Here is a 26,779-nt window from a genome sequence, read left to right on the forward strand (position 1 = left end):
ATAAAGAATTTGGGAATTATCATTATAATATGTGAATTTTCCCAATAAAGCTGTTATAAATAAAATCATGAAGCAAAAATCAGTGGGGGGAAGACAGCTTTCAAGTTTAACTCACAGAATTTTCAGATGTGCAGAAAGGACAAACACTAGGGTGACAGCAAAGGTATGAAGAAGCAAGAGAAAAAGTCAAGGGAAAGTGGTCCTTTGCTAACAACTCCTGCTGTGGTAACATTACCAGGGTTTCACTCGCTAGCATGATGTTCCTATCACAGCTCCCATTACAACACAGGGTTGCTAGTACATTAAAAGACACATTTATTAACGACACAAGAAAATGCTTATGATAGCATGTTAAATAAAGCAAGGCATAAAATTATATATAGTATTATTCTATCTTCAGGGGAAAAGGTATACACGCACATGCCAAATTCTTAGAAAGGATTAGAACGAAACACATCAAAATATTTTTTTCCTCTGGTATTAGGATAAGAGATGTTAATTTTCATTTTTATGCCTATCTATTTCTTTTCACATTTTCACAATGAATGTTTTACTTTTATAATTGTGTTTAGGTGTCATTTAAAGTTGAAAATAACATACCATGTGGACATCTGCTTTCTGGGATAATTACTATATTAAAAAGTTTTCAGTTATCTCTAAGTTCCCAAACTCAATTTATAAAGTGGGGCTGCTCTGCCTATGGAGTAGCCATTCTTTATTCCTTTACTTAATAAACTTGCTTTCACTTTAAAAACTAATAATAATAATCCCAGCTACTCGGGAGACTGAGGCAGGAGAATCACTTAAACCCAGGAGGTGGAGGTTGCAGTGAGCTGAGATCGTGCCACTGCACTCCAGCCTGGCAACATAGCGAGACTCCGTCTCAATCAATCAATCAATCAATCAATCAATCAATAAATAAAATGAAGTGGAAGTGACACAGCTGTGCCAAGATGCTTGATTGTGCTGATATGGCTGGCTAGCCGAAGGGTGCCTTCCTTGCTGGCTCTTTGACCTGCTTCTCATAAAGAGGGCACCCTTCACAGAAGACTGCTTTGGTGAACAAAGGCCCCAAACTGGAGCCCACAGTCCAAAATCAGGCTATAGACATGTTTTGAGTGGCCCACAGTGTTTCCAAAAGACTGAATTGGCTGTTAATATGTAAAAATCAGGATATTTCACACAGAAATGCAGATTTCCAGCATCTCTTGAAAGGCCAGAAAATTTGACCACACTGGGCTCACCGTCAATGCATGGCAGCAATGGGCTGGAGCTAAGGAGTAGCTGTCCTCTCTCAGTGGGGACTGTGCTTTCCAGGACCACAGTCCCCACCACGCTACTCTCTCTCCAAATCTGTGGTAAGTGCTAGTTATACTTTGTTATTGTACTCGTGCTATTTTTTCTTACAATGAAGTTAGGAAGAAAGTGAAATGTTTTCATTATTCATGTTACAATCAGAGCGAGAAGATAAAACAAACAAAGATGAGCATGTTTGAAGAAAAATGCAAACATATTTTCTTGTTGAAATGAAAACTAAGTCCTGTATTTTTAACATGCAAATAAAACATGTCTGTCTCAGAAGAATACATTCAACAATGTACTTTGCTTCTTTATGTTAGGTGCCTCGATCATGTAAGTAGCCTGGATCATAAAAACAGTTATGTTCAGTTTCTCGAAATATAAACATAGATTTACCACATAATCCAGCAATTCCACTTTTGGCTATATAACCAAAAGAATTGAAAGCAGGGTCTAAAAACGATATTTGCACACCCATTTACCCAGCAGCAGTATTCACAATAGGCAAAAGGCAGAAGCCATTCAAATGTCCATCAATGGTTGAATGGATAAACAAAATGTGGTATATACATACAATGGAATATTATTCAGCCTTAAAAAGGAAGAAATTCTGACACATGCTACTGCATGGATGAACCTTGAGAATATTATGCTAAATAAAATCAGCCAGTCACAAAAAGATAAATATTATATGATTCCACTTACATGAAGTACCTATAATAATCAAATTGATAGAGACAGAAAATAGAATGGGGTTGGCAGGGGCTAGGGGAAGGAGAAATGGGGAACAGCTTCATGGGTATAGAGTTTCAGTTTTACAAGACCTAAAGAGTTCTGGAGATCAGTTGTACAACAATGTGAATGTACTTAACACTACTGAACCATCGAAAATGGTTAAGATGGCAAATTTTATGTTATGCCTACTTTTTATTACAATAAAATATAAAGTAGCTATGCTCCTGTGAAAAAATCTCCAATTCTATTTATTCCTCTGTTTTTGTTCCTTATCATCAGTTTATGAGAAAGTTCTAGTTAGTTCCATTTTCTGACTTTAAATTAGATATATCAAGAAAGTGTACCCTGCTATTACCAAAAAGCAAACCTCAAGGACCATTAATGGATGCAAAGACCATTAGTTAGATGAAAGGTGATTAGATATTAGAATATATGCACGTTACTAGAATATTATCACCTCACAGATTACTTGCTAATTGCAAAGGAGGGAAAAAAAAAAAAAAAAACTTACGTTTTACAATGGCGAGATCTGGTGGACGTTATCTTACCAAATAATCAAACTTGGTACCACTAATCATGGGACAGATTAATATTATGTGCCTCTTGCTGTGATGCAGTATGAAATACACAGCATCACCTATGAAGCACCCTTATCAAAAACGTTTAACATGAATCTAATCAAGCCAATATACCCTACTTACAGTTTATAGGAAATACAAAAGACAGAGAAACAACTTAAACACAATCAGGAAACATTTTATGAGAAAACTAGCCTGGCCAGGCATGGTGGCTCACATCTGTAAGGCCAAGGCCAGAGGATCACTTGAAGCCAGGAGATCAAGACCAGCCCAGGCAACAAAGCGAGACTCTGTCAAATAAAAAAAAAAAAAGAAGAAGGAAGGAAGAAAATAAATTATAAATTAGCCTGGTCTCATTAACAGGAAATTCTAATATGGGCTAGATATTAGGTATTAGGGACTTGTTAATTTTCTCAGATATGATAATGGTATTATTATGTAGAAGAATATCCTTATTCTTAGGAGATGCATAATTAAGTATTTAATTGAGTGCCATGATGTCTGCAACCTACTTTCATTTAGCTTAGCTGAAAAGAGAGAGTGTTTGTGTGTATACACATAAACAGATAAAGCAAATACGACCAAACTTTAACAGTCATCGAATCCAGCTCACAGGTATGTATTTCATAGTTGTATTCTTTCTTTTTTTTTTTGAGACGAGTCTCGGCTTCTGTCGCCCCAGGCTGAGGCAGTGGCCTGATCTCAGCTCACTGCAAGCTCCGCCTCCCCGGTTCACGCCATTCTCCTGCCTCAGCCTCCCGAGTAGCTGGGACCACAGGCGCCCGCCACCTCGCCTGGCTAGTTTTTTGTATTTTTTTTAGTAGAGACGGGGTTTCACCGTGTTAGCCAGGATGGTCTCGATCTCCTGACCTCGCGATCCACCCGCCTCGGCCTCCCAAAGTGCTGGGATTACAGGCTTGAGCCACCGCGCCCGGCAGTTCTACTCTTTCAATTTTTCCTTATGCTTGAAATTTTTGTTATGAAAAATTATAAAGGAAGAAAAATAGCAAAGCTCTCATTTTTATTTAAAAGTCTATTAAAGATTTCCCATTCCACTCTCTCTGTATATTCTACTAATAATCTTATTAATATTACAACACTTAGGGATTAAAAAGTTAGAGCAACAGTGATGCAAAGCAAAGTATAGATAGAAGACTAAAAGATAATATGACAAAAAGTTTAACAGAAATTATCTCTAGGCAGTGGGACTACTGGATTTTTTTCTTTTTACTTTTTTATATTTTCTCAATATTTTACAGTACATGTTATACTTTTTAGGTTAAAAAATTGTTTAAGGTAACAGCTCTTTTTTTTTTTTTTTGAGACAGAGTCTCGCCCTGTCACCCAGGCTGGAGTGCAGTGGCATGATCTTGGCTCACTACAACCTCCTCCACCTCCAGGGCTCAAGCAATTCTCCTGCCTCAGCCTCCTGAGTAGCTGGGACTACAGCCGTACACTGCCATGTCTGGCTAATTTTTGTATTTTTAGTTGAGATGGGCTTTCACCATGTTGGCCAGGCTGGTCTCGAACTCCTGACCTCAAGTGATCCACCCGCTTTGGCCTCCCAAAGTGCTGGGATTACAGGCATGAGCCACAGCACACGGCCAGTAACAGCTTTTGAACACAAACACTACAAAAACATACGTCATCGTGTTAGTACAAAACTGGCAAAAAAAAATACACTGAACAACTACATTCACTGTGAATATGATCGAAATGACCATCTCAAATAATGTAATAACTTTCCCCACCTATATAATCCCTAAACATTATGCAGAAATAAAAGGCCAATGATAAGTTTTGGGCCTTTCAAAGGAGATGAGGAGTTTCTTACCTTAGTTTCTGGATTATAATTCACGATTTTATGTCTTTATATTAAAAAAGTATTCTTTGCAAATTATAGGAACTGAGAGTGTAGAATAATAGCAGGAAAAGAGTGCTTACCCTCCACAGACCCCTGGTGCCTTCTTGTTGGTATATATCGATAAAGCTTCCAATCATGCTCCCTTGGAACAAGCTTCCTTGAGCCTGCATTCGAATCTAAAATGAAAAGAGGTGAACATTTTATTTTGTCGGAGAGAACCAAAATGCTAAATTCATTTTAAATTCATTTAAATTCATTTTAAATTTATCTAAAATGTAAAAAGCAGTATTCGGGAATCCCAGAAAAATATCTGCTATTATGATAAAGTTAATTAGTTAAACTGTATAGAAAAAGAATTTGTGTCAAAGTGTATTTTATAAAGATGATTTTCATCAGCCTCACATTCCTCACACTAAGTCTATTATTTCTGGAGCTAGAAGAAAATCTGGGGAAAAGAAAGAACAAGTGCTCAGCAGGACTAAAAAATGACTCATTTAGTGAAAAATTAGAAACAACTTAATATCCAAAAACAACAACTACACAGATTGGTTACAGAAATTATACATTCATTTAATAGAATACTATGGAGCCATAAAATTTTGTTGTACGATGGTATTTGCTGACACTGAAAGATATCAAAAATTGCTAACCAGAAAAAAAAATATTGCAAAGTACTATATCATTTTTATTAAAAACATGTAAACTTAAAAATATCCATAAGCACAGCAAAGAGACGAGGTGAACATATAAAACTAAATACTTACAGTGGTTTATGTCTGAGTGGTGAGGCTACAAGTAAGCATTTTTCTCTTTTGTGTTTTTTCTGCCTTCCACATTTTTCTACATTAAACATGCATTGCTTATGTAATTATAAAAAGGAAAAATGTGTTTTAAAATATAATTTTATGTTTATGAGACCTTAAGTTGAGTTCTATTTATAAAAAGCATGATATTATATTCTGCCAAGTGGCCTTTCAGAGCTGCAAGAAAGGAAAGATAGCATTAAATGGCCGTGTAAAAGGTTTGGTACAATTCCCCACAGACTCTGCACACATACAATCCTAGTAGTCAGTCACTAAATACTAGTGGCCCAAATGTAGGCCTGATTTTTATGCTACCATTCTAGGTTTCAACAAATGTATTTAGTAAGTCATGTAATGGCAACATGCTTTTATGCAGAAAGTTAACTGTTACTACTAAGAGTTTTAAAATATTATAATTATAAAAACCTAAACCCATTAAATCAAGATACAAACTGTCACAAAGACAAATCAAAACTACTAATACACTGTGGTAAGTAGAACACTTCTTTAAGGAGGTGATTCCTGAGCAACACAGGGACTAGCATGAGGCAAGTGAAGTGCTTTTCTTAGGCATGAAATGTAAGGGAGTGCAAGAAAACCTAAGTAATCAAGATAAATGACATCTCAATATGATATTTTTTAACCAAAATTAATCTTTTCTTAGGCATGAAATGTTAGGGAGTGCAAGAAAAACTCAGTAATCAAGATAAATGATGTCTCAATATGATATTTTTAACCAAAATTAATCCACAAAAAGCCATGATGAATCAAATATCAAATTTAACTAAAGCTAGGAATCAACAGGGCCAGGATTAGGGTGAGGTGAATGAGATGAGTTATATGAAATCTTGGTATCTGGTTCATCATGAATTTTTTGCATTAATTTTGATTACTTAAAAATACTGCATACAAATGTTGTTTATATTGATTACTGAGTTTTGTGGCACCTTCTTACATTCTGCATCAAAGGGGACTGCCTTACTTGTTTTGCCCTAGTCCTGGCCCTGTTTATGAGCCTTGTCTTGAAGGACAAATTCACCAGGAAAATGAGAAAGACATTTCAGGAAGAAAGTGCTACATGCACAAAGGCAAAGAAGCAGTACATAGTAGATCAGATATGGATTTAGATAGATCTTTCTAGCTTCACCTGGGGATGGGTTGAGGAAGTGGAGTACACACTAGAGTGAAGGGACAAGTTAGGAGGCTACTGAGATGAGGCCCTACAAGAGGAATGGTGCGGAAAGGACAGAGTTGAGAAAGATAGATGAGGCAAAATCTGTAGAAACTTGGTATCTAATCCAATACTAGAAGGAAGCAAAGATACAGAAGAATCAAAGATGATCTAGGTTTCTAGTTTAGATGACCCAGCAGGTCTGGGTAGTGTGGTAGATATGAGCTGTCTCCCAAAATCTACTCTCCTTTCTTGCAGCTAGATGTAGCCATGGAACTAAGTCTTTCAGAATGGAACATGAACAGAAATAATGGTTGAAACTTCCCAGTGTCTTGCTTAGAAGGAAATCACCTGTATTTCAGAATAGCCAAACGCCCTACTAAATGAGAAAAAGTTGTCATTGGCCGCCTATAATCCCAACACTTTGGGAGGCCGAGGTGGGCAGATCACCTAAGGTCAGTAGTTTGAGACCAGCCTGGCCAACATAGCGAAACCCCATCTCTACTAAAAATACAAAAATTAGCCAGGCGTGGTGGTGTGCACCTGTGTAATCCCAGTTACTCGAGAGGCTGAGGCAGAATTGCTTGAACCCAGGAAACGGAGGTTGCAGTGAGCTGAGATCACGCCATTGCACTCCAGCCTGGGCGACAGAGCAAGACTCCATCTCAAAAAAAAAAAAAAAGAAAGAAAAGAAAAGAAAGGTTGTCCTTGCAGAAGAATTCTAGCTAAGAAACATGGATGGAATGATGGAATCAGAAAATCACCACTTTGTGACCTTAAATGAAACAATTGATTCAGGTAATAGTCACCAATGGATGAAACCATTAGATGAAGGATTGACAGGAAACTACTAAGGAGAAATCGGACTGTCACGCCTGAACCCACTGATCAATCATAACATACCTATATTGGGACAACCAAACACTGTGTGCCTCCTCACATGACTCAGTATGACCTTTACAGAAACCTTCCTTTTACAGAGATAGAAGATTTAGAGGACTAAATTACAAAAGACAAATCCAAAACTTGGAAATTCTAAAGGAGAGCTGATCCCATTTATTTGACAAATTAATGGCAAAAAGCAAATAAATAAATAAATAAATAAAAGGTATATGGACAGGAGTAGGGTACTCTAGAATAAAAGGGACTTAAGAAACATAACAATTAAATATAATGTATAGGCTTTGGAACCCAAGTTAAACAAATCAACTGTAAAATATAAGACAGTCTAGAAATGTGAACACAGATTATTAGATGTTATTAATGAATAAATGTTAATTTTGTTCAATGTAACAATAGCATCATGGTTATATAGAAAAATATTCCTTTTATGAGATGCACATCGAAGTATAGGGGGGAAAAATGACAACGTCTGGAATGTGCCTTAAAATAATTCAGAAAAAGGGAATAAAAAAGCACGTCTAGCAAAATCTCAAGCTATCTCGGTGATGTGTACAAAGATGTTCAATGTACTATGTTATTTTCTACTCACTCATATGTTTGGAATTGCTTATCAAAAACTACATATTTAAAGATTTAAACTATTAAAGATAAAAATGGAGGCGACAATTGAGATAAAGCCCAAGACCAGACACCCATCATCAGGGAACCGAAACTTAAGTCTTCCTATTTCTTCAGAACTGCTATCTCTAATCATAACAACAAAACATAAGCTTTATATCTTTGTCAGAATGCTTCAGTGAAATGAAACCAATAACTATAGACAATCACCTTAAACAGCTGTTTGCCTTTAAAAGAAGGATAATTTATAACAGTCGATCACAAAAAAGGTCAAAATGTTTCTGCCCTTCTGCTTTATAAACTGTACTGTAAGATAAGTTTGTTATCACTCGGTTTGAAGTATCCTGGATCAAGATCTGTACTTTCTCTTATTGCATACAATAAACTTTAAAACTTTTCCTGATTTTATTTTTGACAAATCAAAAGGAAACTGCTTTCCCTTTACTCTCTCCCCATGGGCTGGAATGAAGGTTTGATGGTGCTCCAACTTCAACTATACAGATTAAAATAATACCACAGGACAGGGGTCAACAAACATTTTCTATAAGGGTCCAGACAGTAAATATATTAGGCTTTGCAGGGCTTATAACTTCTGTTGTGACTACTCAGCTCTGCCACTGAAGCACAAAAGCTTTAAGACAATAAATAAACAAATGGAGTGGCTGCGTTCCAATAAAACTTTATTTACAACAGGGAGTGGGTCAGATTTGGCCCACAGACAGTAGTTTGCCAATCCCTGCCCTAGGAGATGGCAGTGCAACAAAAATGAAGAAAACTGGATCCTGGATGAATACATGAAGTAGTGCTGCCTTACCAGCATTAACTGCAGTCCTCTAGATGGTTACATGAGAGAGAAATAAACTTGTATATGGAGATGTTTTATTTTTGAGTTTCTTTGTGACAGTAGCTTAGCCTATAACCTAACTGGTACAGTGAGAGCTAAAGTATTAAGAATGAAAAAGGCAGTCAGGCACAGTGGCTCACGCCTGTAATCCCAGCACTTTGGGAGGCCAAGGCAGGCAGATCACGAGGTCAGGAAATCGAGACCATCCTGGCTAACATGGTGAAACCCTGTCTCTGCTAAAAATACAAAAAATTAGCCGGGCGTGGTGGCAGGCACCTGTAGTCCCAGCTACTTGGGAGGCTGGGGCAGGAGAATGGCATGAACCCAGGAGGCGCGGCTTGCAGTGAGCCCAGATTGCGCCACCGCACTCCAGCCTGGGCGACAGAGTGAGACTCTATCTCAATAATAATAATAATAATAATAATATTTTTAAAAAGAATGAAAAAGGCCACCAGGGAAAGACTGAAGAGGAGAAAAGAGCTAAAGATGGAACCTTGGGTGGGAGAAGAAAAAGATTTAAAGTACATGCATAAAAAGGAAGCCCACAAATGAAACTAAGGAATAGGAAAACTAGAAGAATTTAAATAGTGTAGTAACAAAACCAAAAAAGAACTTCAAGTAGAAGTAATTAGTCAAAATAGGTTAAGTAAGATGAGAACTAAAATGTCCACTGGATTGGATAATGAGGACATTACTGATGACCCTGCGGAGAGTGATTTCAATCAAGTAGCAGGAGTGATTACAGCAGGTTATGGAGGAAATGTGAAATGTAAAGATTACTCTTGTAAAATCTGAATGAGAAGGTAAGGAAAGAGATAGCATGGTGTTTTGAAGTCAGAGGGTCAAGAAAATATTTTAGGATAGAGCGATTTGACCATAGTTATCATTTGAGAGCAGATAACCAGTAAAGAGGAAGACACTGAAGAGAAAGAGGACAAATGATAGAGAAAGGTCCCTGATGAAACAGAAGTGAATAAAAGTAGAGTAACCAGGTTTTTTTTTAAACTTAAGCATGTATCAAAATCACTTGAAGGGCTTGTCAAACCAGACTGCTGGGCCCCATCCTACCCTTTCTGATACAGTAGGTGTGGGATGGGGCCTGATAATTTGCATTTCTAACAAGTTCCCAGGTAATACTGGTCTGGTCTGGAAAACCACTACAGTAAGACAAGATAAGGATGGGTATAGATGGAAGTTTACACATGTAGGGTAGAAAGGACATGAAATTGAGAGGTCTAAGGCCAGGCCATAGGAGGTCGGGTTGTCTGCTGAGAGTAAGAGGAACAAGGAACTCTTCAATTAAATTATCTTCATAAATACTTGTTCTAAGTCAACAAAAATAAGCATGGGGAAAGGACTCCCTATTCAATAAATGGTGCTGGGATAGCTGACCAGCTATATGCAGAAGAATAAAACTGGGCCCCTACCTTTCACCATATACAAAAATTAACTCAAGACAGATTAAAGATTTAAATGTAAGACCTCAAATTATAAGAATCCTAAAAGAAAACCTAGGACACACCATTCTGGGCATTGGCCTTGGGAAAGAATGTATGACTAAGTCCTCAAAAGCAATTGCAACAAAACAAAAAATTGACAAGTGGGACCTGATTTAACTAAAAAGCTTCTTCACAACAACAAAAAAAAAACTATCAACAGAGTAAACAGACAACCTACAGAATGGGAGAAAATATTCACAAACTATGCATCTGATGAAAATCTGGTATCCAGCATCTATAAGGAATTTAATTCAACAAGCAAAAACCACATAACACCATTAAAAAGTGGGCAAAAGAGATGAATGGACACTTCTCAAAAGAAGACATACAAGCAGCCAACAAACATTGAAAGATGCACAGTATCACTAATCATCAGAGAAATGTAAATCAAAACCACAACAAGATACCATCTCACACCAGTCAGCATGGTTGTTATTAAAAAGCAAAAACAACAGACGCTGGCGAGGCTGCAGAGAAAAGGGAATGCTTAGACACCGTTGGTGGGAATGTAAATTAGTTCAGCCACTTTGGAAAGCAATTTGGAGACTTCTTAAGGAACTTAAAACAGAGTTACCATTCAACCCAGCAATCCCATTACTGGGTATATATCCAAAAGAAAATAAATAATTCTACCAAAAAGACACATACACTCCTATGTTCATCACAGCGCTATTCACAATAGCAAAGACATGGAATCAACCTAGGTGCCCACCAACGTTGGATTGGATAAAGAAAATGCGGTACATATACACCATGGAATACTATGCAGTCATAAAAGAGAACAAAATCACGTCCTTTGCAGCAACATGGATTGAGCTAGAGGCTATTATCCTAAATGAATTAGTGTAGGAACAGAAAATCGAATACAGCATGTTCTCATTTGTAAGTGGGAGCTAAATATTGCATACTCATGGACAAAGATGGCAACAATAGACATCAGGGAATAATAAGAGAGGGGAGAGAAGGAGGGGAAAAGCGTTGAAAAACTGTTGGGCACTGTGCTCACTATCTGGGTGATGGGATCATTCATATCCCAAACCTCAGCATCATACAATACACCCATGTAATAAACCTGCACATGTACTCCCTGAATCTAAACACTAAAAAAAAAAAAAAAAAACCTTGTTCTGTAAATCTAAAATGATATAAAAATTCTGTAAATTACTATCATTTTAGTCCAGAAAGACTGTCTCATATTTTTAATCCATCAACCACCAGTGGTTTATTTCATATGTGTTGTTTTTCAAGTCATTCTCTCAGTTCTCAAACCCCTCTCTGAACTGCAATAAACAGATCTCACCTTTGCTAACCTAGCCACTTGTGGTTTCACTAGTGGTCAAATTTTAAAAAGCATGTGTCCTCTTACTTTTTTCTCACAATCCCCTTAAAATAATTTTAAAATAATTTTTTAAAACTTTGGGTTCCCCTCACTTATTTTAATTCTATATTTAGTGCTTTTAACTAATCATAAGTTTAAACACGTTAACAAGTAGAAAATATTTACCATTTTTATGAAATAAGATGAAATTTTATATTAAAAGAAATGTTTCAGTCTGTGACTTGATAAAACCTTAAAGAAATCCAATTATACTCTTAATAAGTCAGCACCACCAACCTATACTGTTCTGGTTCTGAATTCAGAATATTCCAATACAGTCCAAAATATACCATTTTAAAGCCAAATCTAACCCTTAATAGAAATATTAATAAAACAGGAAAAGACAGAAGCATGACAGACTTAAGGTACCCAAATTAGTTATTAAAGTAAGCTTCTCCAAAAACTATATTTCAATTTACCCCTCTGTTTGGCATCCTAGATTATACCACAGGTCAACATACCATACCAAGATTTAGAATAGGCAGGGACATGCCTTTCTTTTGTAAAACTGAGTAAGGGCTATTATGTACAGATTCATTCTTGGACCAATTTTAAGATGGAGTACAAATGGATGTGAGAGATCTGGAAATTGATTCCTATAAAACTGCATAGCCCTTGGAAAGAACCTACAGGGCCTTGCATACCCCAGTGTGAGGACCAGTGGATTAATGCATATCGTAATAAACTGACTGCCATTTATTGAGCATCTACTACACCAAGTACAATGATAGGCAGCATATATATATATATATATATATATATATATATATATATACACATATATATAAAATCACTAATCCTTTACAACTCTATGTTATAAACACTGTATTATCTTTGTTTTTCAAATGATGAAATTGAGGCTTAATGCAGTTAACTGATTTGCCCAAGGTTCTACAGCTGGCAAGTGACACAGCGAGAATCTGAACCCAAATCTGACTCAAAGTTTATGCTCCTTTCAAATCACACTGTGTCTCTCTTACCTTTAGAACATCGGTGGGATTGGCTATAGTGGAAGATATCACTCCTGACACTACCCCACAGATCATATTAATTAAAAGAGTTTCATCTGTGAAAAGGAAAAGAAAAAGAAAGGTCTGCTTGTATTAGGTACCAGTTTGAGAACACAGTACTGACCTACTGGAGAAAGGGAAACTTGGTTAGAGAGATGACTTTAGAAATGAACCAAAATGCTTAGGAAAATAAAGAAACTCAAATATTTCTACATCTCAATTCAGTGCTAAAATATGTTAAAACTTGTAAAATATAAATCATTTCTAAAAACATCATTATTTCGGCCGGGCGCAGTGGCTCACACCTGTAATCCCAGCACTTTGGGAGGCCGAGGTGGGTGGATCACAAGGTCAGGAGTTCGAGACCATCCTGGCTAACACGGTGAAACCCTGTCTCTACTAAAAAATACAAAAAGTTAGCCAGGTGTGGTGGCGGGCGCCTGTCGTCCCAGCTACTTGGGAGGCTGAGGCAGGAGAATGGCGTGAATCCGGGAGGCGGAGCTTGCAGTGAGCCAAGATGGTGCCAGTGAACTCTAGGCTGAGCAACAGAGCAAGACTCTGTCTCAAAAAAAAAAATCATTATTTCTAAAGGACACTAGCTGGAACACATCCTTTTCTTCTTCATAACTATCAATATCCCACACACGAATTCAGAAGGTGGTATTTCCCCTTTGATCTTTTCAAACATCTAAAGAACATGCTTTTTAAGTATTTTTCTGGGTAATCGTCAACTCTAAAGATTCGGGAACTGAATGTTAAAAGAGAAAGTCTTCTGTCTAATACAAAAAACTTATCTGAATATTAATTTTGATAGGCCTGAGATCTCTCCTAGCCTCTGTTAATTTACAAAAGATTTCTGTAGTCAAATATGAAAAAACAATCATTTAGAACTAAATCTCCTCAGCAAGAAAAAAGAACAAAGAAACCAAAGAGCACATTGTTCTATAGTGAAATTCAATCTTTACCGCTCCTTCACACCATGAAGACCCCACAAATAGAAACTAAATAAACCCAAGTGAAGAATCTATGAAAGAAAAGTATTTCAGAAAGAGGTGGAAGAGAACCCTTCACGATCCCCCAAAAAAGGCTTCAGAAAAAGTTGATTTTAGGACAATAAAGTGATTCAAAGGACATTACTAACCGAAAGGCTTTCCAGCTGTCCCCAAACATCCAACAGCCCCAGGCCTGTGGTAAAATAACCATTTAGTGTAGTATCATGATGGAAAATGCTACAGCAGCAAACAGACATATGATAATGCTGAATATTCGTAAGGTAGTCATAAGTACATCAGAATTTAGAAAGTAGCCTAAAATTATTCCACCTAATAAAAGCTTATCAAAATTGCCAGCTAGAAAATGCCTTACAGTTGAAGTCCTCTTATTGATGAAGATAGCATTAATTTTCTGGACAAGATTGTTCCATGTTTCTTTTGGGATGATCACGTGCCTTGTTTGTTGCTAGGAAAAGGGACAAAATTTGAAGAAAAGGTCTCTCTAACTCGTATATCACCTCTGCAAAGATTTATTCCAAGTTAGAACAAGCTCACTTTGTCTTTGCAGTGACTCTCCTGTATTCTCAGGCACCTCATGACCAACACTTCTCACTAAGCATGATTTCAACAATCCCTTTGAGTATCACCTCAAAAGAGGGTGAGTATACTGACCTTCTAAACGTTCTACAAATAAGCGCTTCAAGCTTTGGTAAATCCCAATTTTAATGGTGCCATATGATGCTTGTCTTAGCAATGCAGGAGCAATTCTGCAAAAAAAAAAAAAAAAAAAAAAGTAAAAAAGTTATTCTCAACATGTATTTGCAGATTATACATATCTACACAGCCTACTTATTTGCACTACCCATCTCATTCCACCCAACAACAGCAGAATATGATTTTTCTTCAAGCACTCATGAAACACTCACCAAGAAACTCAACATTCTGGATCATAAAACCAACCTCAACACATTTTAAAGAACTGAAATAATATACAATATGTTATCTGAAGATAATGGAATCAAACCAGAAATCAATAAGAAAAATCCTCAAACATTTAGAAATTAAACAACATACTTCTAAACAATCTATTGGTCAGACCAAGTGTCTGTCAAAGGAAACTTTTTAAATTCACAAGTCTAAATGACAACAAAATTCAACCTACTAAAATTTATGAGATGCAGCCAAAGCAGTGCTGAGGGAAATTTATAGCATGAAAAGCTTAAATTAAAAAAAAAAAAAGGGAGGGGGGAGTCTGAAATCAATAATCTATGCTCCTACCTCAAGAAACTAGAAAAAGAAGAGCAAAATAAACCCAAAGCAAGCAAAAGGAAGAAAATAATAAAAAGCACAAGTCAATGAAATTGAAAATAGGAAAATAGAGAAAAATCAATGAAACAAAAAGTTGGCTCTTTAAAAAAAACCAACAAAAGTGATAAACCTCTAGCAAGACTCACAAAGATAAAAAGAAGATGCAAATAAAAAATGAAACGGGGACTAGCACTACAATCCCTGTAGCCATTAAAAGGACAATAAGAGTATGGTATAAACAACTTTATACTCATAAATTCAACACCTTAGAAGAAATGGACAAATTCCTTGAAAACCACAAGCTACCAAAACTCAGCTAGATAAAACAGATAATCTGAATAACACTCATACCCACTTCAATGGACTGAATGTTTGTACCATCCCCAAATCAAGATCTTAAAATCCTAACCCCCAATATGATGGTAATAGGAGGTGATTAGGTCATGAGGGTAAAGCCCTCATGAATAGGATTTGTGCCCTTATAAAAGGGATCCCAGAGAGCTCCCTCACTCTCTTTCTGCCATGTGAGGATACAATGAGAAGTCTTGGCAGTCTGCAACCCAGAAAAGGGACCTCAGCAGAACCTGACCATACTGGCGCCCTGATCTCAGATTTCCTGCCTCCAGAGCTGTGAGAAATAAATTCTGGTTGTTTACAAGTCACCCAGTCTATGGTATTTTGTTATAGCACCCCAAACTATGATAACCTTAAAGAATTTGCATTCTGAATTTAGATGCTCCCCAAAAAGAAATATTCAGCCCCAGATAATTTCACTGGGGAATTCTACAAAACATTTTAAAAATTAACACCAAGTTACACAGTTCCTTCCAGAAAACAGAAGAGGGAATGCTTCCCAACTTATTTTGCCTAGTATTACCCTGATACCAAAACCAGACAAAAACAGTACAAAAAAGGAAAACCACAGACTAATGTCTCTCATGAACTTAGATGCAAAACTCCGTAAGAAAATATTGGTAAATTGAATCCAGCAATGTATAAAAAGAATTATACATCATTACTCACCTGATAAAGTTTTTTTTAAAAAATCAACCTCTACTTCCTAACAGTTGCAGATACGTCTTTAATCATATCAACAAGGAGGCACTAGAGCCAAACTTCCACCCTATTTAAGTTCTCCTTTAAACTGGAGACATTCTCATTCATACCTCCTTTGGGATTCTTCCAAATTGCAGAACTATACTGTAGGAGGTATAAATAGAAAGACAGCAGCAGCTCAAATGGTTAGGATTTTTAAATGATGACTAAATATGCATATTTTGACTTTATTCCTTGCTATCAGAAAAGAAAATATCTTGTGATTATACATGCTGATGAAAGAACAAGGTGAAACAGATGATCCACAAATCAGGATGGTGGATCATCTTCAGGATGCTTCAGGATATACTACTTGATTTTTCCCCCAAGAAAATTACCTTTTAAATTAAGTCTAACATAGTTTAACGATGTAACATAGTTTAACGATAACACTGATATCTATTCTCTGAGTAATAAACCGGTAGCCTAGACGCAGGAGTGGCCTAGGAAACTGGCAACAGATGAACGACAAACTAGACAGTAAACCACAAATGGCTAATCAAAAGGTGATGATAAAGATGGGTCTCCCTCTCTCTCATTATGCACTTTCTGTTTAAACTGCAAGGATAATATTTTTTCAAAAAGGATAAGTTTAAAGGAAGTCAGAATTTGCCAACTCAGGAGGGATATCACAAAAATATATATAATTAATTGGTGCTGTTTTTAACAGTGGCTATTATGACTCTCGGGAAATCCGCAGAAAGTCTATGCTGCAACGACATATCCATTTTAAAATGTTATTATCACTTATAGCCAAATGAACACAAAATCCAAAGCTCAAGACTTATAAGGAGGAGAAATATAAACTGGCATATCAATACTGAATTACAAGTTGAAATAGTGACTATGAAACAGACACAAACTATCAGACAGCTGAAAACTATGGCTTCTTTAAAAAGCATTTCTGTTAATGATATAAGGAAAGAATCAGTCTTACCCTGAATAGAGAGCCAATACACCTTCCTCTTTACAGATGCGAAACAGTGCGTGGAACATCCCTCTATATTTTATCTCTTTGAAACGGGCATCAATGCTTTGGCCTTGAACCTGAAGTCGTGTTTTGGTAAGGTCCACAGGGAAAGTCCCTATAAAGGAACACACTCATTTATAAGTATGTCCAAAGAATCACAGTTAAGTTGTTGCTAAATATAAGCCAAGGACAATATTTGAATCCCAAGACAAAGTCCTTTTTAATAACACATAGAAGAGCTCTAGTAGAATACCACTGTCAGAGGACATGAGTTGCATGTGGTAAGTGAAATGCATTATACTATACATAGGCAGCACCAACTGACCCACAATATACTTCAAACTGTAATATGATAAAATGCTTTAAGATTGCCCTATTATAAATGCAAAATAATTAAATGTTGTTTTTTATTTCATCTGTAACGTTCAATCTGGCATTTATCAGTCTCCCTCCTGCCCCTTCCCACCCCAAGTGTCCCCACTGCTGTGTCTCATAAAATCTCCCCAAATTTTCACAAAGATAGGAAAGCATGGGATTGCTGCTCCAGATGCTCTTATATAGTGCTACAAAGTTTTGTGGGGTTTTTCTTTTATCTGTTTACAAGAAACAAATAGTCCCCTAATATTATGAAAGATAATGGCAAAGCCCTATTTGGTTCTCCTCATCCTGGTCCCTTAGGTAATTCAGGACTAATACCAGCAGAGTGTTTGGGGGGAAATTTTCTTTAACCAAACCTCTTACATCAACAAACAGAAGTGGTCATCACATTGACAAAATATATTTCAGGGTGTAAAACTAACAAGATGATTAGGTAGCTCTGGTCACTGATGACCCGAATATCAGAACACCACAGGATATGCCAAGAACGTCAGTAGTCATTCATGAATAGTTTAGAAAAGAGAATATCTGGAAGATGAAAAAACAACAATCTAAAAATATTTCAAAATTAAAATCATGTAGAAGAGACTCTTGTTTGATCTTGTGAGTATATTTTCTTCTAAAATAGGACAGAGGTTTGAAAAAAAGGACTTTCAGTACAAATAAACTTATAAACAATTTAGCATAAAAGACTATTAATACAGAAATATAGCAAAAACCCTTAAGACATATCAAGTCCCTCTATATATTCATGTATTTTACTTAAGCCTAGCAAATTAACAAATCACTAAACTACCAAAAAAGCTTTCCTTAGTTTGACTTTTCTTAACTCATCTGCCATAATATTAGTAGTACTTTCCCCGAAATATTACTTCATGGCTTTGAGACAATTTTCAAAATAACGTGAGCTTCTTATTTTTTATCTGGCTTTCACCAAAAATAACCATCACCATAAGCTACCATCTATACCATATAATGCAGATTTGTCCTTTCTCGCATTCTTACCAAACTCAGCCACGATAGAGGCAAGGCCGCCATATACAAAGGGTTTCCAATTCAGACCAGACATCTCATGACTTACAGTGGTACTTTTCTGGTGCTAAAAATAAACACAAATCAGAACAAGGCACAAGAGTGAGGAGCATTTGTTAGCATCCGATCATATAATTTAGATAAACAAAATTGGCAAATAAAACAGAGGTAGAGGAAAAACCCCACCAAGTGGAATGACACAAAATAGGGGATCCTGTTTTATGTGCTGGATGATCATGAGTTTGTTCTTTACTGACATTTTGTAGGGGTAGGCGTGTGATTCACTCAGAGATCAACCTGTGCCCTTCATTCTCTTCAGTTTCTTTAATGTTATATTTGTCCCCTCCCAGAGAAGAGGCTTCAGTCCATCCAGCACACCCAACTTTGACATTCAACTAGATAATTACAAATGAAGGAACCCGGAATTCAAATTATGTAGGCTGAGGCATCTCATAAAAGCAGTTTATGGTATTCAGTTAGCTTGATTCAGGTACAAAGCACAGGCTTACACTACTACCCTCTCATATTCTTAGCCCTCCTATCTCTCCACTATAGGGTTTCTAGCTATATATAACTTTGTCCCCCCAGCCAGGCCCAGGCTGAGCTAAGAACCTTTACACCTTCCTTCTAGCCCCCAAAGGAAAGATAGCAATATGATGTCTCTCTTCCCTCTGACATTTAACGTACATCCATCTAGTGGATCTCGTTTGCCTTCCTCTTGGCCTTTTAAAACACACACATACAAATACTGTTCTTCTTTTATGTTCTAGTTATTTAACGATGTATTCTGCTCCCAGCCTCCCTTTTCTCCTTCCCTATCCCACCCCCGTTAGACCTGTCATCGTCAATCTTTTCAGCTTTACTCTCTTTTTATGCCACTTTCAGCTTGTTCTCTCTTGGATTTTATTTTTTTCCACAGCTCTGGCCTCTAGGTTTTGCAAATTTTAGCATGTATTAGAATCATCCAGAAGGCCTATTAAAACATAGATTGTTGGGCCTCTCCCCCAGAGTTTCTGATTGGTGGTGTGGCCCTGAGAATTTGCAAGATCCCAAATAACGCTGATGCTTCCACACTTAAGAACTGCTCTAGGCATTGCCTACTAAATCCTGGTTCACCTGAAAGTAGTATCTGTTCTTAGCATGGACTCTCAGATTTCTTTCAAATATTCCTTTTTCAGAGCTTCATAGTATGTATACTTCTGAATTTCAAAAGCAACTTCCAAGTGGTTTATGGTCAGGAATGCAGACTCCTGAAGTCAGACTGTTAAAATTTAAATGCTAACTCCAGATTCATTTCCTGACTCCACCACTTACTAGTTCTGTGACCTTGGGCAAGTTATTTAATCTATGTCTCCACTTTCTGAACTGTAAAATGGAACTAATAATAAAAACTATATCATAGGGTTGTTGTGAAAATTAAATATCAAAAACACCTTGAAAAGTGCCTGGCACGCAGTTCGATAATTGTTAGTTAACTATCATTATTACATTTTTAAAAATTTAAGTACCCAAATTTACATCTTAACAGATATTACTTGCTGTCCACCCTTCCCTCCCATTGCCCAATCTGGGGTTAGCAGCTATGAGTCACAGTATCCCTTTAAACGTTTTGCTTTGCTTCCACATAAGGAATTCTCTGTAACTAAGCAAAATACAATTTTCCAGAGAAGATAGCAAACATGCTGATTAAATGTTCTAGTTACAGGCCACAAAAATCATTATGGAGTCTTCCTTTCAAGCATAGTACATATAGAGTCTGGGATAGATAACCCTTTTGGGGGAAAGTTGTTGAAAAGAATTCTAATGAGCAAAGCAGGAATAGCCACTTCAAATATCAATTGCAGCTGGAAATAGGAGTCTTGAAGACTAAATACTACCTTATCATCATTTCTAGCTATGCCCGCATTTTCCGATTAGAATTGATAGTAAAATATGACACATATAGTGAGAGTAGAGATGGAAAAGCAAGACCATGGCATATCCCCTCTTTGAGTTTGTGAGGAAAAAATTAACTCTCCATTCACAAATTTAGAGATTGCCCCAAATAGTCTTAAAGGTTTCAGACAGCTACTTTTACATAAAGTTGTCTCTCCAAAGCTTTCTCTTTACAACTTTTTTCAATTCTTTGTATTACAGAGAAAGCCTCTATCGGAACTTTACAACCTGCTACCAGCCCCTTAATAAAGAAAATGTGCTCAGCGTTCAGGGAGTGATGATGAATCAGTGAAAGGCAGGGAGCAGGGAGGACATGGCAGGAAAATGAAAGACCAGTCGCTGAATCTTACGACAGCCCAGCGGTTCCCTAGTGAAGTTCCCACAATTCTAAGGTGAAATGAAAAAAATAAGGGCATTTAGTGCTTTTTTATTTTCAGCTAAATGTATTTAATTTAGGGACTGTCTATTATTAACAGATCACATTCTTCTTATGCCTGGAGCATAGGCTAACTAGCCTGTATTTGTGTACGCTCCCCACACTTTCGTTTACATTTTACTGGCCCATGAAATCCAAAAATCTGGGGACCACAGGCAAAACCCACCATTGCCACAATCACTACTTCCCTACCCCCATCTGATAGTAAAATCTCTTTCACTCCAATGTTAGGAAAAAATCTTATGAAGAAATCCTGGATCATCTTTGATTAGATCTGTTTTTAGACACTCCCTCCTCATATTGAGCCAAAAGTCTGTCTTCCTCTAATTCGTACCCGGTCTTTGGACAAATGCATTCTTTTTTCCCTAGGCAAGCCCTTCAAATATTTAAAGACAGCTATGATGTTCTCTTACATCTTATGTTTCTCAAGCTAAATATCCATGATCTTCCTCTTCATTCGACACATTATACTTCAATTACTAGAGCTTAAACTTGCATTCACTTTTTTGGGAGCCACATTACACTATCAAATCATTAAACTGTCAGCTGAAACCTCCAAGTCTTTTACATAAAGTTGTCTACATGCATGCATGTTGTGTCACACCTATTCTACAGGTGTGCAATATTTTTTGAACCTTCTTTTATCCCTTCTATATCTTAATCTCAGGCATAAAAATAATGACTAGGATGAGGGTCAACTTCAAGATGTCCAATGTTATTTCCTCTCTTAACTAAGTAAGATCCCCGAGGGAAGATACTATATCTCACAGTACTTTTTTTAACCCCCATTATAGCTTGCATAGAATTGAGTACACATCCATTCAATACTTAGTTGGTTTTGCAGTGTGACGTCCTTTACCTGTGTATGCAGCCTGTATATAAAACATTGCAGGGGAAACCAGGAAGGTAACTTGCTGGACTTGACCAATGCTACACACCCTGTGTATGACACTATCTTGATCCCCAGATATTCTCTGCCTATGAACCCTGTTCCCTTGCTTTTGTTGCAAGGAATTACTTATGTAAAATACCCCCAAGCCCTCTAAAAATTATTTTAACTTGTAGGGGCTAACCCCAGATATGGGTAAAAGTAGTCATATCTAAGGTAAAATAAAAATATAGTACCCTAAATATTTTTACTGTATAAAGAAACCAATGAAAATTGTCTTCAAAATGCCAACATTTATTCTGAAGATCTGACTTCGGAGAATTTGATAGACTAATGAGTGAAAGTAAGAATGTCCTACAATACAAGTTACATTGCCCTATACTACTCCCAAGATCTGGTCGGGAAACTCTGGGTGCCTTTCCTGCTTTCTCCTTTAAGAAAGACTAGAAATTAGAGATTCTCAGATCCAGAAGGTAACAATGGAGAGCCAAGCAGATATTTATCGAAGGCGTGCTAAATGCCCAAACCTGCAATGCACTTTGGGTATAATCATGTTTGAAAAACACTGATATTCGTTCTAGAACCAAAACAATATTTACCATTCAACCTATCTTTCCTGAATAACCAATGAGATGGGACAGGGGAAAAAGTACAAAATACAGTACTTGCCTTTCAAGAGCTTATAATCTGGTGGAAGAAATCAAAGTAGTTCGCTAGAGAAAAATTAAGTGCTAAACTGTGTAGTACAAACTCTAAGAGCAAGAGGAGCATAGAAAAGACTACAACCAGCATGGGCTTGACTAATTTGAAAATTGCGGAGGTGAGAGAACCTAAACTGAACCTTGAGAGATGGTAGGTACAACCTGGTTAGGTGCAGGTAAGGGAGAGGGGCAGGGAAGAGACAGAACGAACAGAAACACAAATGTGAGAACAAGCACAGCATGTAGAAGCAGGCATCAGTATGGTTTGTGCTAAGAAGAAAGGAACCTAACTGGAACAGAGAATTCCCTTGTTGACTGAAACAGTATCAGACAAGAAGTGTGATAAGGAGCATGTTATGTTGAAAGGCTTGAAACCAAGGGGTGGGGGTGGGGGGCGTAAGAGGGGGCTGCATGTTTTGCTTGTGTGTGTGCGTTTAACAGAGAAGTGACTTGAGGAAATTCACATTTTAGCCTATTAGGGCTGCAGCAAACACAGTGGATTACATTACAAACGGGAGAGGCAGGGAGACTAGCTTAGGATGGTGCAAAGTACAGCAGACAAAGATGCTTGTTGGCACTGAGGTTAGAGATAGACTTCCCCAATGAAGACACAAAGAACTCGATGATGTAGGGAATGAAGACGAGGGAAGAGTTCATGATAACATTAAGCATCTCTAGCCTGGGGGGGGAAACAACAACAACAAGGAATCACTGACAGGAAACTATAAATGTCCCTGCTGTTATCTTGTCTGAGAAACTAATTCATGTTGATAACAGCTGTCATGCCAATCAAGTAACTGAACTGCATTTTAATAGATGCCTTCAATGCCTTGACCTCAGGAGTGACAGGGGGTAGAAACCGAAGGGGAGCATCTTTCAACAGCATCCCTCACACTAATACAATGGAGGTGTTTGCTTACTCCGCTTACAATCACGGCCGCCGTTGCAAACTTCACCCTTAGAAAAATTAGGATTATTCCGGGAAAGATACCCATTCACCCTCTGGGTAGCAGGATCTTGCCAGTTCCTCAGCTGTCAGAGCGAGCTCGTGGAGAGAAGGGAGGCGCCTGAAGGAGGCGGCCTCCCAGGGGGGTCGAGGAAGCAGGGTTCAATCGAAGAAGTAAAACCACCGATGCCAGAAGAGTGAAAGACAGGGAAGGGACTCAGCTGAGGGGAGAGAGAGACCAGAGGACCGTTAAGCCCTTCCCAGGCCGGGAACCAGGCCAGCCCGGCCCCACGCGGCCTGGCGCGGCCCAGCCCCGCTCCCCAGCCTGGAAGTCCAGGAGCTCCCCCTCACCTGCTCGGGCTCATCGGACGACTGGGAAGCTGAGGCTCCCACAGTCGGAAACGCCACTGCAGCGCCAACCCGGAAGCATTGAAATCAACGGAAGTAACCAAGGCGTTGCTTCGGCAACGGCGGCGCAACCATTTCAACTCCGCCCCTTCCCAACCTGAAAACAAAGGCGCGAAATAAAAGGCGGAAGCGGCAGGGGTCTAAAGGCGAGGGTCAGAACCATTGTGGGCGCAGAGGCCTAGAGGGGCAACTGGTCTTGCGGGAGGTGGAGGCAGGGCACCTAAGGCGTGAGAATTTGGCAGCTTCCCCAGTTAACGTGCTCGCCGGAGAGGAAAGAGGTGTCGCCTCGTCACCGCCAAACCCACCCATCTAGCGCGTGGAAGGACTAGAAAAGGAAGGGGCCCCTCCCCGGTATCAGGGCTTGCGGAGTTGGGCAAGGGGAGTGGTGGGAGTGGTGCCCTGCGAGCGCAGTAGGAAAAAGGCGGCAACGTGGAGCGGCTGGGGCAAAGGCTTCAAAACAAAAGTAGGAAAATGAGACATATAGGTGAGCCGAATTTAGTGAGGTGCCTGGGCTCAATAAGAAAATAAAGGTCAAGGCCAGGCGCGGTGGCTCACGCCTGTAATCCCAACACTTTGAGGGTCCGGGCGCATCACTTGATGCCAGGAGTTTGAGACCAGCCTCACCAACATGATGAAATCCCGTCTCTACTAAAAATGCAAAAAAATTAGCTGGGTGTGGTGGCACGCACCTGTGGTCCCAGCTACTCGGGAGGCTGAGGCAGGAGAATCACTTGAACCCCGGAGGTGGAGGTTGCAGTGAGCTGAGATCATGCCACTGCACTCTAGCCTGGGTGACAGAGCAAGACTCCATCAAAGAAAGGAGAGAAAGAGAGAGAGAGAGAGAAAGGAAGGGGGAGAGAGAGAGAGAAAGGGAGGGAGAGGAAGGGAGGGAGAGGAAGGGAGGGAGAATGAACGCGAAAGCACCTACTGGACGTCAGACATTAACGAGTGAAAAGTTACGGTCAGGCCCCTTACTTGAAGCTCTTGCTTTAATCAGAAACTTCACTTAAGAAAGAGCAAGTTGGATACCAAAAAGGGGACCATAAAAAGCTAAACGGATAAGGCAGAAAAACACCAACAGGGGAAATCCCAGTTAATCCAAACCTCATAATCTGCCAGCAGATGACAAGAGTCCAACCCCCAGCTTCCGACTCTGGCCCCTATGGCTGCTGGAAGGGGACACCGCAAAGCCCCCTGGGTGATTCAGTTAGCCAACGGGCTATGACGTCCGATTTTTGAGCCCCTTAACAACGTTCCCTAATCACGTGAGAGTACGCAATAGTAAGGTTTATTGCTTCTGTGCTATAAGGAAAAGTCAGTGCAAGGCATTTGGCCCTATATGGTTATTTGTTGAATGAATAAATATTTGGAACTGTGTTCTTCCAAAAGGATATTTCTCATTTTAGTTCACCTTGTTTTATTTTGCTGCGTTTTTTTGTTTGTTTGTTTCTTTTTGGACAGAGTGGCACTCTGTGGTCCAGGCTGGAGTGCAGTGGTGCGATCTCGGCTCACTGCAACCTCCGCCTCCCAGGTTCAAGCGATTCTCCTGCCTCAGCCTCCTGAGTAGCTGAGATGACAGGTGCCTGCTACCACACCCAGCTAAATTTTGTATTTTTAGTAGAGATGGGGTTTCGCCATGTTGGCCATGCTGATCGCAAACTCCTGGCCTCAGTTGATCCACCCGCCTTGGTCCCTCAAAGTGCTGGGATTACAGGCGTGAGCCACCGAGCCCGGCCTATGTTTTTGTTTGTTTTGTTTTCCATTTAAAAATTTCTTCAGGCAGCACACATGATCATAATATTAGCTGACATTGTGGAGTACCTACCATGTACCAAGGGTGGTGCCAAGAGCTTTTTGTGTTCCTAACTACCAGATAAGACAGGTACTATTATTTTCCCCCTTTGACGGTTGAGAACACTGAGGCCATAAAAGGTTAGGAGAGTAATTTAGTAAATGACAGAGCTGGAATTGCTCTTAAGCACTATGCTATATTGCTCTCATCTATACTATAGTTGGGAAGCCGAGGCAGGAACATCGCTTGAGCCCAGGAGGTCGAGACCAGCCTGGGCAATATAAGGAAACACCCGCCTCTACCAAAAATTTAAAAATTAGCCATGACTGTAATCCCAGTTACTCCGGAGGATGAAGAGAATCACTTGAGACCGAGAGGTCGAGGCTGCAGTGAGCCGTGATCGCGCCACTGTGCTCCAGCCTCAAATTATTTTTGGTGGGGTGCGGTAGCTCACGCCTGTAATTCCAGCACTTTGGGAGGCTGAGACGGGTGGATCACCTGAGGTCATGAGTTTGAGACCAGCCTGGCCAACATGGTAAAACCCCGTCTCTACTAAATACACAAAAATTAGCCAGGCGTGGTGGCACATGCCTGTGATCCCAGCTACTCGGGAAGCTGAGGCAGGAGAATCACTTGAACCTGGGAGGCAGAGGTTGCAGTGAGCGAGACTGAGCCGTTGCACTCCAGCCTAGGCAACAAGTGCGAAACTCCGTCTCAAAAAAAAAAAAAGTATATATATATATATAATTTTTTATTTTTTAATACAAAAATTTAAAAACATACACATACCACACTTTGGTTAACATGTTAGCAATTTAACTGCTTACTTATGGTTTTTCCAACATTCTCCAAAACTATAACATAAAAAATATAATCCTTATTATCAAAGTTGGTCATATTCCTTATAAATTGCCTCCTATTTGTAGTCTCTACCATAAAGACCAGTATTTGACTATACTGTCTCTTATGTTATGCTTGAATTCTGATCTCTCCAAGAGATAAGCTATTCAAGAGTATAGAATCATGTAATCTAATGGTTGGAGGGAAACTTAGAGGTCCCTTCTATAGTAGTCATTATAGACAGCTGTCCAGTCTCTGCTGGAATACTTCTAGGGTAAGCATACAACATAAGTCAGCCCATTACATTATTGGATAACTCTTAGAAAGTTCCCACATGTATTAACCACAGTGCACT

At 38.7% G+C, this 26,779-nt stretch overlaps 1 protein-coding gene across 5 annotated transcripts in view; it reads right to left on the reverse strand.

Moving 5' to 3' along the window:
- Nucleotides 1–24,971, reverse strand: part of SLC25A14 (solute carrier family 25 member 14) — a 35,231-nt gene extending 10,260 nt beyond the window's left edge. The window contains exons 1-7 of one of the 5 annotated variants that reach the window (XM_031660778.1): nucleotides 24,897–24,971; nucleotides 23,736–23,889; nucleotides 18,451–18,544; nucleotides 17,035–17,182; nucleotides 14,367–14,461; nucleotides 12,673–12,758; nucleotides 4,557–4,652 (exon numbers count right to left, since the gene is read on the reverse strand). In XM_031660778.1, the coding sequence (XP_031516638.1) occupies nucleotides 4,557–4,652; nucleotides 12,673–12,758; nucleotides 14,367–14,461; nucleotides 17,035–17,182; nucleotides 18,451–18,514 (489 nt within the window). In that variant the 5' untranslated portion in view covers nucleotides 18,515–18,544; nucleotides 23,736–23,889; nucleotides 24,897–24,971. Of the gene's footprint in view, nucleotides 1–4,149; nucleotides 4,243–4,556; nucleotides 4,653–12,672; nucleotides 12,759–14,366; nucleotides 14,462–17,034; nucleotides 17,183–17,808; nucleotides 18,427–18,450; nucleotides 18,545–23,358; nucleotides 23,694–23,735; nucleotides 23,890–24,896 lie in introns of those variants that run through there. The other 4 variants (XM_009198239.3, XM_003918268.4, XM_031660779.1 and 1 more) reach the window with 4 other exon arrangements.
- Nucleotides 24,972–26,779: the final 1,808 nt, after the last annotated feature.

Source organism: Papio anubis, chromosome X, assembly GCF_008728515.1.
Source record: "Papio anubis isolate 15944 chromosome X, Panubis1.0, whole genome shotgun sequence".
In the NCBI taxonomy this organism is placed as follows: Eukaryota; Metazoa; Chordata; class Mammalia; order Primates; family Cercopithecidae; genus Papio; species Papio anubis.